This window comes from Hemiscyllium ocellatum, chromosome 10, assembly GCF_020745735.1.
Source record: "Hemiscyllium ocellatum isolate sHemOce1 chromosome 10, sHemOce1.pat.X.cur, whole genome shotgun sequence".
Classification (NCBI taxonomy): Eukaryota; Metazoa; Chordata; class Chondrichthyes; order Orectolobiformes; family Hemiscylliidae; genus Hemiscyllium; species Hemiscyllium ocellatum.
Genome location: NC_083410.1, coordinates 29296921 through 29312937, shown reverse-complemented (window position 1 = coordinate 29312937; position 16017 = coordinate 29296921). Strand labels below are relative to the sequence as shown.

Genomic DNA, 16017 nt, shown 5'->3' with positions numbered 1-16017 from the left:
TATGACATATATTGTAGTGCAACATTTGACAAGATATCACTACCACACTTGTGGAAAGGAAATCATATTGACGAGTGGCTGATAAGTTACACCATGTACTACAGACCATGAAATCCTTACAGGGTCATGTTTCACACATCCAACCAGTTATTGTTATCAAAAAGGTTATGTGAAAAAACCATCCTTGTTGAAGTTCCACAGGGTTCACATCTGCATTAATATTTACATAGCACTTTCAAAAGATGGTTGCACTGAATTCCCATGACATGAAAACACACCGCACCTATAATTATAAACATAACTTGAATTGAGCACTTTACTGCAAATAAAATCAGTTGACATGTCTGCGTTCACATCTTGCATGACAGCGTACTTTTTAAACACATCTGTCAGAACATAACCAAATATCCCTTTTTGACATAAGTGCACCGGTATCTGTGAAACTAATTCTCAAATTCTTTAGTTATAATAGATTCTTCCATTTATTTGGCGTGAAGGTAGAGGGATCTCTCACAGGCCGAACATCCTTCTGAGTAATGACCAGAATTAAAACCAAGATCGGTTTGTTTCTAAGGAATACTTACCTAAATAAACCTGCAAAGGTTTTCTCATCCCACACAGAAGTCCAACATGAAGTTATCCTAATATTTTTGTTATCCTTTTGAATCAAGATGTAATATAATCCTTTTTTAAACAAAGCATTAAACCCTGTCATTTTTGCACCAACAGGTTTCAGTTCAGCAATTTCCAATGTCAAATTATATGCATTAGATATTAAGGCCTGTTTCCATACACTTCTTGCACATACACTCAAACCTTGATGGTCAACCAGAGTTTCCAAAGTTAAATGGCATGGGTAACTTACAGTAATTGATGAAAGCATATTGTGAAATTGCACCAATGGCACTGTATTGCTCAGTTAACTAATTATTTATTAGTTCAGGGTAAACTCTGATGTTCTTGGAACATGAGCCACACACAAATTTAAATTCTATGTACTCCTACAATCACAACAGAATCAAATTTAAATTACATTTTACATTTCTAATTTGGGGCTCGGCCAGCTATTACATTTACACAAAAAAAAGGGTTCTAAATCAACTCTATTGCAGAGTGGAGACATTTCTCTACTGGATTAAGTTGTGACAAATATGGGACAAAGAGAATGCAAAGACAAACAGAAAGCAATATAAATCTTGTTGTGAAAATACTGAGAGTCTTCAAATCTTCCCAAGTATTAAGCCCAAAGAATTAATGTGTTTAGGACAAAAACATTTTTTAATATGTTTGCACACGTGCAATATCGGCACAATTATTCTGAAATTATTCCAGTCAGAGAAACACAAGTTGCTTTGCTGAAATATGAATCCAATAGAAACTACATTAAAATATAGAAATTTTCATCACCTCGTCTACCTTAATTTCCCTGTATATTACAATTCAGTTTTTTTAAAAACTCTATTTAATCAAATCCATATTTATTGCTCATTCTTAATTGCTCTGGAGAAGGTAATGGTAAGCTACTCTCATATGTAAAGCACACAAACAGACCCTTCGGTCTAACTTGACCATGCTGACCAGATATCCCAACCCAATCTAGTCCCACCTGCTAACACTCGTCCAAACCCTTCCTATTCATAAACCCATCCAAATGTTTTTTAAATGTTGCAATTGTCGCAGCCTCCACCACATCCTCTGGCAGCTCAATCCATATGCGTACCACCCTCTGCATGAAAAAGTTGCCCCTTAGGTCTCTTTTATATCTTTCCCCCCTCACCCTAAACCTAGGCCCTCTAGTTCTGGACTCGCCCACCCCAGGGAAAAAAAAACTTTGTCTATTTATCCTATCCATGCCCCGTATGATTTTATAAATCTCTATAAGGGTACCCCTCAGCCTCAGGCGCTGCAGGGAAAACAGCCCCAGCCTGTTCAGCCTCTCCTTATAGCTCAAATCCTCCAGCCCTGGCAACATCCTTGTAAATCTTTTCTGAACCCTTTCAAGTTTCACAACATCTTTCCGATATGAAGGAGACCAGAACTGCACGCAATATTCCAACAGTGGCCTAACCAATGTCCTGTACAGCCGCAACATAACCTCCCAACTCCTGTACTCAATACTCTAGCCAAGGAAAGCATACCAAATGCCTTCTTCACTATCCTATCTACCTGCTACACCACTTTGAAGGAGCTATGAACCTGCACTCCCAAGGTCTCTTTGTTCAGCAACACTTCCTAGGACCTTACCGTTAAGTGTATACGTCCTGCTAAGATTTGCTTTCCCAAATGCAGCACCTCGCATTTACCTAAATTAAACTCCATCTGTCACTCTTCAGCCCATTGGCCCATCTGATCAAGATCCCATTGTAATCGGAGGGAACCTTCTTTACTATCCACTACACCTCCAATTTTGGTGTCACCTGCAAACTTACTAACCATACCTCTTCTGCTCACATTCAAATCATTTGTGCAAATGACAAAAAGTAGTGGACCCAGCACCAATCCTTGTGGCAGTCCACTGGTCACAGGCCTCCAGTCTGAAAAACAACCCTCCACCACCACCATCCTCTGTCTTGCAGTTGCCGTAGTGTGACGATATCAAGTGCTGTTAGGGAATTCCAGGATTTTAACAGCAATGAGAAAAAGACGATGCAGTTTCAAGTCAAGACTACCTGTTCAGAGGGAAACTTACAAGTTCTGCTGTTTTCATTACACTTGCTTTATGTGTCCTTCAAGGTGTTACAGGTTATTAATTTGGAAGATGCTGTCAAAGGCAGCTTGGTGCGTTACTGTAAATGTCACACACGGATCCCCCTGTGTAATGATATTGAATAAATGTGAAGACAATGATTGGGGTGACAATCAGGCAGGTTGCTTTGTCCTGGTTGGCCTCAAACTTCTTCCATGTTATTGAAACTGCATTCATTCAGGAAATGGAGAGAGCATTCCAACCCACTGCTGATTTTTGACTTCTTCAATTCAGACAGTGAGTGCTTGGTGCAAAATCCTTAGCCAATCAATCCAAGTCCTAAGAATCCGACTTTATTTTTCAACCATCCCAATAATGACAATTTTCCCATTACAGAGATCTGCATTTGCAAGCTTATAATAGTGTATCTTTGGCTCAAGTTTGCAATCTTGCAGCTTTCATTCACAAATCTCTCATCTATGCTCCAGTCCCTAAAAGAATTCCTGATGAAGGGCTTGTGCCCGAAACGTCAAATTTCCTGTTCCTTGCATGCTGCCTGACCTGCTGCGCTTTTCCAGCAACACATTTTCAGCTCCAGTCCCTAAAAGGATAGTTTCAAGTGGTTTGCTCTCTGGAATTGAATCCAACTGCATTCCCAAGTAAAATGGGCACAAATTTCAGCTCATCTGCCACACAACTGGTTTAGCCAATTGTCAGGACTGGTCAGGTTCTATCAAGTACCAGTGGTGCCTTACTGAAAAGAGATAGCCCTGGCTTTATTTCTGTAACATCAACCAACTCTGTAAAGAGCTAATCCATTCTCATTAAGTGTGAGTTCATGTAGATTGAGAGCACCATGTGCTGCTTCTCCAAACGGCTAGATCTCCTCTTATATTATCCTCACATGCTTCAGCATCTCTCCCATGTTTCCTTCAGTACTCCGAGCTAGCATTATTAAAGAAACACACACTCCTGGCGCTTTGACTGCATTTCCACACAACTTATCAACAAACTTTGTTTTACATAGATCCAAGGCAGGGAATCAGCATGATCGTACGACAACAGACTCAAAGAGAGCTGCACGGTCTGTTCCCCATTACTGTGCTATATCCTTTCAATTTTAATGTTTTATTTATGCCACGAGAATACAGGAGAAAGCCTAAGACTTGGTGTGATGAAAGGTTTGAAAGCAGGTCTGATTGAATGCACCAGGAAATGGCAACTGTGTGCAGTGTAAGTGTCCTTTCCTCCAGCATTTGGATTAGCTACCCGGAGGTCCCATGTGGCCAAGGGAGGCCTCACCATTTAACCAATGGGCACTTGATTTCTAGACTACTTTAATAACAAATGAAGGGCATCCAGTGCCACACTAAGTGGTTATTCTATTTTGGCAGGATTTTACAGCGAAATTATTTTTTGGAGATTCAATGTGTGAAGGATTTTATAAATTGTTACTATGGTGGGAGCCATGGGGTTTATTCAGTGCTACGTTGTTTTGAAAGGCTAGTGAGGGGTTTAATTTCACTTCAAGTCAAAGAGCTGCTCATAGGTACCCACAGACTCCAGTTATGCCTGTCTTTCTGTGGAGTACGTGAAATGTTCCTTGTTCCAGTCCTATTCCAGCCCCCACCCATAACCCTTCATTCCACCCCGATCTCATCTTCAGCTAGTCCATCTCTGACTCTGCCCTTCCCTTTCCATTTCTGGTGATAGGCTGGCTACCAATATTCAATACAAACTCAACCGACTCCCACAGTGACCCTGACTATACATTCTCACACCCTACTTCCTATAAAGACTCTAATGCATCAATTCAATTCTTCCATTTCTGTCAAATCTGTTCGAATATAACAACCTTTATTGTCACACACTCAATGAGTATAGTGAAACACTTATACATTGCCAATTATAGCACTGACTTAGATACAGAAGTATTAGGCACAGCTTCTTTACTGACAAGATCCTTGACAATACAGAAACAAGATGTCCAGCATTACTAAAATAAAGGGTTAGTGCAACAGACCACACTGGGCTCTGGCTCCCACACTATGCCAGACACCCCAGACCAGGAGGCCGCTGGAGGAGGACAGAAGATCACCACACCATGCCATGAGACCCCTACAGAGGAGGCTGCTGCTCAAGGCAGTAAGTCAGAGAAAACAGAAAATACATTAAGAGGAAGTAAAAGAGACAGAAGAAAAAAAACAAGAATGGGCAGAGCAGACGAGCTCCAGCTGGAGCAACCTGTTCCGCCACTATCTTGCAACGACCAACTTGATTATGCCAACTTCAATAAGGGGTCTTGGAAAAGGTCCACCTCGGTTCTCAACCCAGAATTCCCCATCATAGTCGATAGGGCCCTCAGCCAAATCCAACCCATCTGCCACACATCCGTCCTCACGCCCTGTCTTCCCTCCAACAAAAGCTATAGAGTCCCCCGTGTCCTCACCGATCATCCACATCCAGAGGACTATTAGCCACCATTCCACTATGTCCAGGCACATTCTCTTCCCCTCCCTGGTCAGCCTTCTGCAAGGACTGTTGCCTCCAGTTTCCTCCTGGTCCACCCACACTCCATCCCCAACACCTCTCAGCAGCCCCACAGTACCTTCCCCTTCCCCTACAACTGCAGAAGGGGTAACACCTGCCCATTTACTTCCTTCCTTCTCAGTACCCAAGGGCCCAAACAGACCTTTCAGGCGAAGCAGCACTTTACCTTGCACTTCACTCAATCTCATCTTCTGCATTCACTGCTCACCATGTGGCCTCCTCTACATTGGAGAAAGGAAGTGTAGGCCGAGTGACCAAAGACGACCCTGTACTTGCAGTTGCCTGCCACCTCAACATGTTATCTTGTTCTTTGGCCAACATCGGTGTCACAGGCTTAGTGCAGTGCATCAGCAAAGCTCAGCATAAGAAAGAAGAATAGCACTTTATTTTATGCTTGGCAATTCCACAGCCTTCTGGACTGAATATGGAATTCAACAATTTTGGGGTTTGAAGCACCTTCTCCCATGTCCTTGTCCTTACCCACACCCCCACACACCAGGTCTTGTTATCACACACAGTCTGCTCATACACATTGCCCACTGTTAGCCACTTATAGTAGCCATTTGTAGCTATTAATTCTACGAGGCTAACCATTATCCACTCCTTTATCTATCCAACTGTTCTTTTCTCTCTTTGGACTCTACCGCCACTTCATTTACTCCTTAACCCCTCTCCTACCTTCCGCATAAAAAACTTCTTTGTAGCTATCATCAGTTTTGAAGAAGGGTCAGCAGACCCAAAACACTGATTTCCCTCCAAAGATGCTGCCAGACCTGCTGAGCTTCTCCAGCAATTTATTTTTGTTTTTAAATTTCACTTCATTTGAAACTAGAGTGTGTTTCACTAGCTGGCAATGACTTTTGAGAGGGTGGGGTGTGGAGAATGCCTTGTCCACTCTAAGAGGAGCCAGGAATGACACCTGGGAGACAAGTTTGTGGAAGCGGAATCCTGTAAGCTGATGCTTCTCAATGGTTAACAAGAATTTTGTTTAAAAATCCAAAACTGCTCTGACAACACAACTGAATGGATATACCCCATCACACGACATTTGACCCTTTATTTAGAGACCAGTACCAGCGAATCATCCGCATAGCCAATGGAATATTTACATGCAAAGTCTGTTCACAGTAATGCTAACCATCAACAAGTGAGGGGCAGGTTGAGAGTCTGGGAATGAGCTAAATTGAAATGCAATTGGAAGGAGAAAAAAAAGCACTCCACATCCTGCAGTGCCCACATCTCTCTAAATTATCGGAGAACTGCTTCCTTTTTAATGATACCCAGGCATGAATGAAGAGAGGCAGTCAACAGAAATGACCCCTTCCACAACCCACTGTTTGGACCTGTTAATAGCCAACTTACCAGGCCCAGCAGTAGACCCAAGAGGAGGTCCTTTCACTTGTCTAAACACTTCTGCACTGGGTACCCAAATACCAGGAGCATTGGGCTGAAGTGCATTTAAGAACTCAAAGATCTTTCAAATAATTAAAGGGTGCAATTACCCACAACCAATATATGCATGATCCACCAAGTAACATACATGCTAATGGCTAATGCAGTAACTGAAGACATTAGTCACTACAATATGCTGTTAGCATTTCTTTGAAGTTAACACTCTTTAACTACTCTTGCAACCAATTAGGTCTGAAGACATATGGGCTTTCTTTTAAATACCATCCTACAGGCTTAGAGGGGTAGAGATCAACGGCAAGCCTGCAACATCTAAACCCATGTCTATGCCACACAGAGATAGATAACCACTTAGCTCGAAATCCTGAGTGTGGAGAATGTGCCCCCTTGCAACAATAACCACCCAAATTTCACTGAACATTCATAAGATTTAACTGACTGAGCTACACTATCTTCCTGTTGACATTGTTCTATAATAAACCGCAATACCAACACATGCTCTTTCCCTTCAACTGGCATTGAAAGAGCACTGAAGACGAAGAGCAAGGCATAGGCTTGGAGGGAGCAACTGGCTAACAGTCAACTGACTACATTAACTTCAGAGCACCTCATTTCCCTGCAGCTATTGTTTAATGGAGGTGCAGTTAACATCATTTGTGCTTAGCTCTGTATGCCAGCTCCTTAGACAAAGCATTTTTACAACTTTCTTGACAATATTTGGGCACCATTTCAAATGGTTGGAGGCTATTCAGCCTGTGTAACTTCAGAGCACAATGATTCATGGTCCAACTTCTGGTCATCATGGGGTGGGCAACGTTTTTTTTGAAAAATACATTATGATTGAAGCTTTGTGACCTGAATCAACTTTGAGTTGACAACACCCTTTTTCAGGGCAGACTTTACAAGGTATCACACAAGGTCTGGATCTTGGCACCAACTTGAGATTATCAATGCAAGAAAGCATAAACTACTCAGTGCTCTCCACACACTCATCACAGCACAGAACGCAACACCACACAAATCAGAGCAAAAGCATTCCTCTGGAAGTTTCCAATTACAAACATGACAGCCCACCATACATTTCACAAAACCCCAGCACTTTGCATATTACTGTTGATAGAATTATTGCTGCCCAAAGGTTTACCAGGAAGTAGTAATGAAGCTTGAAAGTTGCTGAGCAAAATTATCTATGAAACAGCAATTGGTAATATCAAAGCCTGTACAAATAGGACTGATTTTAGATCTACTTAGCTGAGATTATATCGACCATCAAAATAAAACAAAAGTTACCAAATGCACAACAGACACCCAAATAGCTGTTCTATGCTCAACTTGTACATAATCAAGACAGCTGTGCAGAAAATGGGGAGATACTATACAAAAATTAACTTACGTCTAAAATCCAAACTGTCCATAACAATAGAAATCTATGATTGACATATGAAGGTTTCAACAGGGAGGACCAACTGTAATCACTGGAAGTCGGCTCTCAATTACACACAAGATCACAGAATCGCTGCAGTGCAGCAAGGTGCCATTTGGCCCATTGACTCTGCACTGACCCTCCAGAGAGCATCCCACCCAGTCCCCTACCCTATCCCTGTAATCCTGCAATTCCCATGGCTGATTCACTTAGCCTACACAACATTGGACACTACTGACAATTTAGCAAGGCTAATCACCTAGCCTAGGGGAAAGTGAGGACTGCAGATGCTGGAGTACCAGAGTTGAAAAATGCGGTGCTGGAAAAACACAGCAGGCCAGGCAGCATCCGAGGAGGAGAATCGACGTTTTGGACTCCATTCAGTCAGCCAAGGCTGAAATCAATGAATTATTTAAAAATACAAACTTAAAAGAATTATACAAAAACAAAGATTGTAGAGGAGACTGCAACAACTACAATCAATTCTCAACATTACAGGGAAGGACTTTGCTGGGGTCATACTGAAAAGACTCCATTCCGGCTACAGACTAAGAATCATAGAATCCATCAAGTGTAGAAAAAGGCCATTTGACCCATCAAATCTGCACTGACCCTCTAAAGAGGGTCACAACCAATCCCTACTTTTTATCATGACTAATCCATCCTGCCTGCACAGCCCTGGAAATTATCTAGCAATTTCACATGGCCAATTCACTAACCTGCACATCTTAAAACTGTGGGAGGAAACCAGACCACCTAGCAGAAGCCCACACAGACAGGGGGAGAATATTCAAACTCCACAGTCAACCAAGGCTGAAATCGAACTGGCATCGTAAGGCAGTACTGCTAATCACAAACATCCTGCCATCCCATACCAAAAAGTAGCATTTGGTTTTACTGCTGATAGTCTACAGGGGATATGACCTCTTGTAGCTCGTTTGGGGAACAAGGTGTACCTCCTTATCTTACTTTCAGAGATTGTCTCATTAAAGGCATTTGATAAAGGCAATAGAGCAGGACTTTACAAGACTTCTGTGGAAAACTGAACACCCAAAGTTCCTCTGTTTCATCTGTTCGTTCCCTGACATAATGCACTCTGGAGTTTGGCTCTACTGCCAACCATTTCAAAAGTGAGGACCAGGGTGCAAGAGGGTAAGCTCTAATCCCTTTTTTGTTTGACATCATCATCACATACCTGACCTTTGCTTTCCCAGCAGATATGAGCTTACCTGCACATTAGATCAAATGACAAGTTCTACAATCTATCAGACTGAAAACAAAGACAGAAACAGTGCATCCTGACCAAGGAACTTCTCTACGCTCTGTACTGTGTTAGTCAACCACATGGATGTGAGGTCGCTGCTTTCACGGTTACAACCTATCCCTTGATGCAGAACTTAATAGAGGGATTTTTTAAAAAACACCACCCCTTCGGCCAACTCACGAAAAGCACATGGAATAACATCATCCAGACCCTTGGGACTAAGTTGATGGTTTCAAAAGCTATGCTCTCAGCAACTTGTAGTGTGGCCATGATAGCTCTAATTCACAATATAAGAAAGGCAGCTCAACAATTACCATCTTTATGATGTACCGTGCATCATGAGTCTACCCTGACAGGACCAAACAACAAATGCAAAGTTCTCTCAAAAGCAGAGTTCCTAAGTCTGTAATCAAACAGTGGCAGCTTCGCTGACTCCAGCTCACATGAGCAGGATAGAAGACAGTCACATATCCAAGGACTTTCTGCCTTGTGGGGATTGGGGATCCTCCTGATCACCTGACTCCAATGTTCTGCTTCAAGGCTGGTTACAAACAGGACAAGGAGTTCCTAAGCATCGATTACTTCTTTTCAGTATGTCTGATTAAACAGGAAAATGCAAACATCTCCACTGGCCTGGTGTGTAAAATCACGATGACCAGTAGCTACAGCAGCTTTGCAACAGACATCAGTTCTGAAAACAACTCACAATAACACTTGATAGCTTTATGTGCTGTACTTATGTCAGGAGCTGCCTCTTAAAAATTAGCTTTCTCAGCCATCAAGTTCTCTCGCTCTCTCTCTTTGCTCACAACCAAATGAAGGAATCTCATTTCAAATAAATTGCTTCTGTCTCCATCATCTTTCACAGACAGACGACGATGATTTTATAGGAAAGTCCTTTTATAGATGAGTCCTTCATTTCAGCAGTTAGACATGTATACTGCCAGGACCAAGCTAATTCCAGAGAGTGTCACTAAGTCAGTGAATCAAACTCCATTAAATTTTCCACACAGGAAGAATAAAAGCAAAAACATTAACCTGCTTTGGCTGGAAAAAGGAAAGATAAACTAACAATACAATCCTGCAATATAATTTGGTTGCCTAGTTTGGGTACAGTTGCATGGATAAACTTGATAGATCAGATATACAGTACTCAATAATAACAACCATTCAACCCTTATACCATGCAATATCCTAAATACACGCATGTTTCACAGTGTCCAATATATAGTGCATGAAGAAGTATGCCAGCCAGCATTCGAAAGCCTTCATTTGGTTTGATACCACCCGGAAAACAACTCAAACTTCTGCCCAACTTATCATTCACTCATGTAGAAGACATGATGCAGCATCATAACAGTTCAAGCACAGGGGTCCATTCAGCCCTCCCTGCTCTGGAAAAAAACAATTTAGCTAACCCCATACCCTCACTCTCACAGCCCTGCAAATATTCTTTCTCTATAAGTTCATTAAATTCCCTTTTGCAAGCTGGAATCAAATCTGCACGGATTTCAAGAATACCTGCTGCTCAGGTTGTGGATAAAGTAATTGGATAGCTGGCCAAGCTGCTGGGTTATTGTGCAGATGTTTTGTTACCATGCTGAGCAACATCAGTCCAACTTCTATGAAGCACAGTTTTCTGATCCACTTACATTTTTGTGTGGTCCAGTTTGCTGCGGATAGTGTCACTTGCGGGTCTTCACTGCAGTGGTTTGTGCATTGGGTCTGTGTGTTTGTTGATGGCTTTTTGGATAGGAAACCAGGTTTCCAAGAACTCTCTTGGGTGTCTCTGGTTTGCTTGCCCCAGAATAGTTACTTTATCACAGTTGATTTGATGGCCTTCTTGGTATGTGTGTAGAGATGAGGGAGAGGGTTCATGTCATCTGGTTGCCAGTTGGTGCTCATCAAGTCGGATGGTTAGCTTTCTTCCTGTTTGTCAAATATACCTCCACCACATAGAGCATTTCAGATGTGGGCAAGTATTTTTCTGTTGTTTTTAATTCTTTACCAATCACTAAATCTGATTCTTGATCTTTCTACCAATTCTAAAAGTTTTTAGCCTTTATGCCTATATTCATGGCTCTGAGAAATACTAGCTGAAAATGTGTTGCTGGAAAAGCGCAGCAGGTCAGGCAGCATCCAAGGAGCAGGAGAATCGACGTTTCGGGCATAAGGTATGGTATGGTATACTTCTTCAGGTATGGTTCCTTGGATACTACCTGACCTGCTGCGCTTTTCCAGCAACACATTTTCAGCTCTGATCTCTAGCATCTGCAGTCCTCACTTTCTCCTCGGAGAACTACTAGCAAATCTTCCTTCATCTTCTTGTTCATGGAGTACAATCCCAGCTTCTCCAATTCATCCACACGAGTGAAATCAAGAGTCATACAGAATGGAAACAGACCCTTTGTTCCAAACAGTCCATGCTGACCATAATCCCAAACTAAACTAGTCCTACCTGCCTGCACTTGACCCATATCCTTCCAAACATTTCTTATTGATGTACTTACCTAAATGCCTTTCAAAAGTTGTACCTGCATCCACCAATTCCTTTGGAAGTTCATCCCACTGTGTAAATAAACTGTCCCCATGGCTTTAGAACATATAGAACATTGAACAGAACAGGCCCTTCGGCCCACAATGTTGTGCCAAGCATTTATCTTAACTCTAAGATCAATGTAACCTACACACCCCTCAATTTACTGCCTGTCCAGCAAACGCTTAAATGTCCCTAACCTCTCTGACTCTACCAACATCGCTGGCACTGCATTCCACACACCCACCACTCTGTGTAAAGAACCTCACTCTGACATCTCCCTCACACTTTCCTCCAATCATCTTTAAAATTATGATCCCGCATGACAGCCACTTCGGTCCTGGGGAAAAGTCTCTGGCTATCTACGCCTCTCATTACCTTATACACCTCTAAGTCACCTCTCTTCCTCCTTCTCCAGCATGAAAAGCCCGAGCTCACTCACTTTTTAAAAAATCTTTCTCCTCTTATCTTAAAAATATGCCCCTCAGTTTGAAATCCCCCACCCTAGGGGGAAAAATATGCCCCTCAGTTTGAAATCCCCCACCCTAGGGGGAAAAATATGCCCCTCAGTTTGAAATCCCCCACCCTAGGGGGGAAAATCTGCCATTCACCTTATCTATACTCATGATTTTATAAACCTCTATAAATGGTCACCCCTCAAACACCAATGCTCCATTGAAAAATGTCTATCTTTCTATCTCAGGCGACCGACTCAACACAGACATCTACTATAAACCGACTGACTCCCGCAGCTACCTGGACTACACCTCCTCCCACCCTGCACCCACACCTCCTCCCTTATTTCCCTCCAAGGCCCCAAGGGATCCTTCCATATCCACCATAAATTCACCTGCACCTCCACACACATCATCTATTGCATCCACTGCACCCGATGTGGCCTCCTCTATATTGGGGAAGACGGGCCGCCTACTTGCAGAACGCTTCAGGGAACACCTCTGGGACGCTCGAACCAACCAACCCAACCACCCCGTGGCTCAACACTTTAACTCTCCCTCCCACTCCACCGAAGACATGCAGGTCCTTGGACTCCTCCATCGCCAGAACATAACAACACGACGGTTGGAGGAAGAGCGCCTCATCTTCCGCCTGGGAACCCTCCAGCCACAAGGGATGAACTCAGATTTCTCCAGTTTCCTCATTTCCCCTCCCCCCACCTGTCTCAGTCGATTCCCTTGAACTCAGCACCGCCCTCCTAACCTGCAATCTTCTTCCTGACCTCTCCGCCCCCACCCCACTCCGGCCTATCACCCTCACCTTGACCTCCTTCCACCTATCACATCTCCATCGCCCCTCCCCCAAGTCCCTCCTCCCTACCTTTTATCTTAGCCTGCCTGGCACCCTCTCCTCATTCCTGATGAAGGGCTCTGGCCCGAAACATCGAATTTCCTGTTCCTTGGAGGCTGCCTAACCTGCTGTGCTTTAACCAGCAACACATTTTCAGCTGTGATCTCCAGCATCTGCAGACCTCACTTTTTACTGAAAAATGTCCCAGCCAATCAGTCTCCCCTGTGACTCAAACTCTCCATGTCCAGTAACATCCTGATAAATCTCTTCTCAGCCCTCTCCAGCTTAATATCCTTCCTACTGCAGGGTAACCAAAACTGGACACAATACTCCAGAAGAGCTCTCATCAATGTCGTGCACAACCTTAACACAATATTCCAACTCCTCTGCGTAATGATCGAGCAACAAAGGCACGCATGCTAAATGACTTAACCACCCTGCCTACATATGACATGAACTCCAAAGAATTATGTACTTGAATCACTAGGTCGAAAGGTTCCAATCTGAAACGTTGACTCCTCTTGTTCTGATGCTCGACCTGTTATGCTTTTTCCAGCTCCACTCTTTATCCACAGACTGTCCACCGTCTGCAGTTCTCGCTATCTCCAACTCTGTTCTACAACACTTCAAAACACACTTCTTTTACAAGTCCTGTCCTCGTGTTTTATTAAAGTGCAATATCACATTTACAAAATTAAACTATCTGCCACTCTTCAGCCAGATCTTCAAAATAGTAGTAGGATGTTTGATTAAGGTTTATTGTTTATGCTAACTCAGTACCTGCATAATGAAATGACTAGGTAAGTAGGCCCTTAATATTTAAGTCAGATAAATTAACAATTAATAAAGTTTATTTCATGCTTTATATGTTACAACTTTGCACATGACATGATTTGCAATCTGGTGAGCAAGACTGTTTGATCAGCATTGGTTATTATAGACAAATCTGAACCTTTCATTCTCCTATAACATGGAAGTTTATACACCAAGCATGATACAATCCTGACAAAATATTATGCTAATCATTAATAACTTGGTAAGAGTGCTGTAATCCCTTTGGAAGATATTTTCATGAAGATTTAAATTCGCCAAATGCAATTAAGTATGCTTATACACAAGTGATATGTATCGAGTAAAAAAAGTAACTGGCGGATACAATACCCCTCGAGGTCAGTGGTGAAACACAAGACTGTTTTTGGTTTGCTCAAAAAAGGCCTTGTCATGAAAAAAAAAGCACAAACTCGAGCAACTTTGCAAATGAAAACTTCAATACAACTGGGTTTTTAAAACATCCAATGAAATTAAATAAACCCACTTCAAGTCCATATGTATTTGACATTTGTTACAGTGACAGGTTTGCAGTTGGTCGCTTATCAACAACACGCGTTCAGTCCAACTACGCAGCAAACATCAGGCATCGTGAGATCAGTTAAAGAGAAAAGTGGCAAATGGAGTGGGGCAATAATAAAAAAACAGAAGCAGCCAGTCCAGCACTCTTCAAATTCACGTCGGGTGCAGGATGTTTTGGTTGGTTGGTTGGGGCGGGGAGAGAAGAATTCTGCAATCATTTTTTTATCAAATATTGAGTTAAAACCGGTTTAAAACGGTGAGCCATTAACAAAATATTCCTTCGGCCCTCTCTCCCAATCTCTGGCGAAAAAATAAAACATTAAAAGCGGACGGCTCCATTTTATATCCAACGTACACCCCAGAGAGAGAGAGACAGGAGCAGGGAGGGAGCTGGTGGTGTTGGTGTGAAGACCAAACATGCTCCCAAACCACTGGGTTATGCCAAGACACAAACAAAGCGCGGCCTGGCCTGTCCGAGGAGGTGGGGAAGCCTCGGTCTCTCCAGTCGCACTGGCGGTGGGTGGGTGGGAGGGGGGAGGACGGGGAGCCTTTACTGGGGGGACGGGGTATGGGGAGACGTGGGGGGGGGGGGGGGGAGACGTGGGGGGGGGGGGGGGGGCACATTTTCTCTCGCGTCCCCCCCGCCAATCCCCCGCTGCTGGAGGGGGAGGGGGAGGGGGAGGGGGAGGTAAACACACACATACGGTCTCCCAGTGTCTCTCCCCCCCCCCCAGGCTCTCGCCTTCTTACCCGCGACGTTGTTTCTCTCCTGCACGGGGCGCGGCCTCGATAGTCGCCTCGGTCGCCTGTTGGCTGCCCTGACCGAGTTCATCCTGCGGAAGGCGGTTTGGAGGATCCGGGGTGGGGGGGGGGGGGGGGGGAGGAGGAGGGGGATGGGGAGGGGGGGGTTGTTGCCGGTGGGATTATAATCAAAAAAAAATTCCGGCCGCCCCTCCCTCCTCCTCCCTCCTGCCGGGACGTGGAGAAATATTTATGAGTTGAAATGTGTTGGTTTGAAGCGCCCGCCGGCACCGATCTCTCCCTCTCGCTCTCTTCCCCCAATAACAATCCGCCTCCGTCGGGCCGCTACCCAGCGGCTAATCCGCCCGCACTCTCCTTCGATGCGATCGGACGCCGTGGTCTCGGCCTTCCCCGCCGGCCTTTCGAGTCCTCCCAGGTTACTTCTTCGTGGTGCTGGTGGTACTGCGGCGGCGGATTTCAGACCGGCCCCAGACAGTCGCCCTCAGATCTAGCCGCTGCCATGTCTCTCCCTCGGCGTCCGGAGCCCAGGCAGCCACCAGGGCATGGGAACGAGGCTCCGGCATCACAACCCAGCCCACACCCAATCACAGCCCGCCTTACAAAACTTCCCCCAGCCAGCGCCCAATAGAAACGCGCTTCTCATTCTCCGGCCATTGGGCAGCTCAGGTTGATAGCGCCAGGGGGCGGTATGGAGAGGGACGCGGTCCAGGGCTCTGGCTCCAAGTATTTGG

The 16017-nt window shown here is 44.1% G+C and overlaps 1 protein-coding gene across 1 annotated transcript in view; it reads right to left on the bottom strand.

Annotated features, from left to right (window-relative positions):
• Positions 1-15811, bottom strand: part of fbxo11b (F-box protein 11b) — a 163490-nt gene extending 147679 nt beyond the window's left edge. Inside the window, exon 1 of the mRNA XM_060831368.1 lies at positions 15275-15811. Coding sequence (XP_060687351.1) covers positions 15275-15356 — 82 coding nt within the window. The 5' untranslated portion in view covers positions 15357-15811. The remainder of the gene's footprint in view (positions 1-15274) is intronic.
• Positions 15812-16017: the final 206 nt, after the last annotated feature.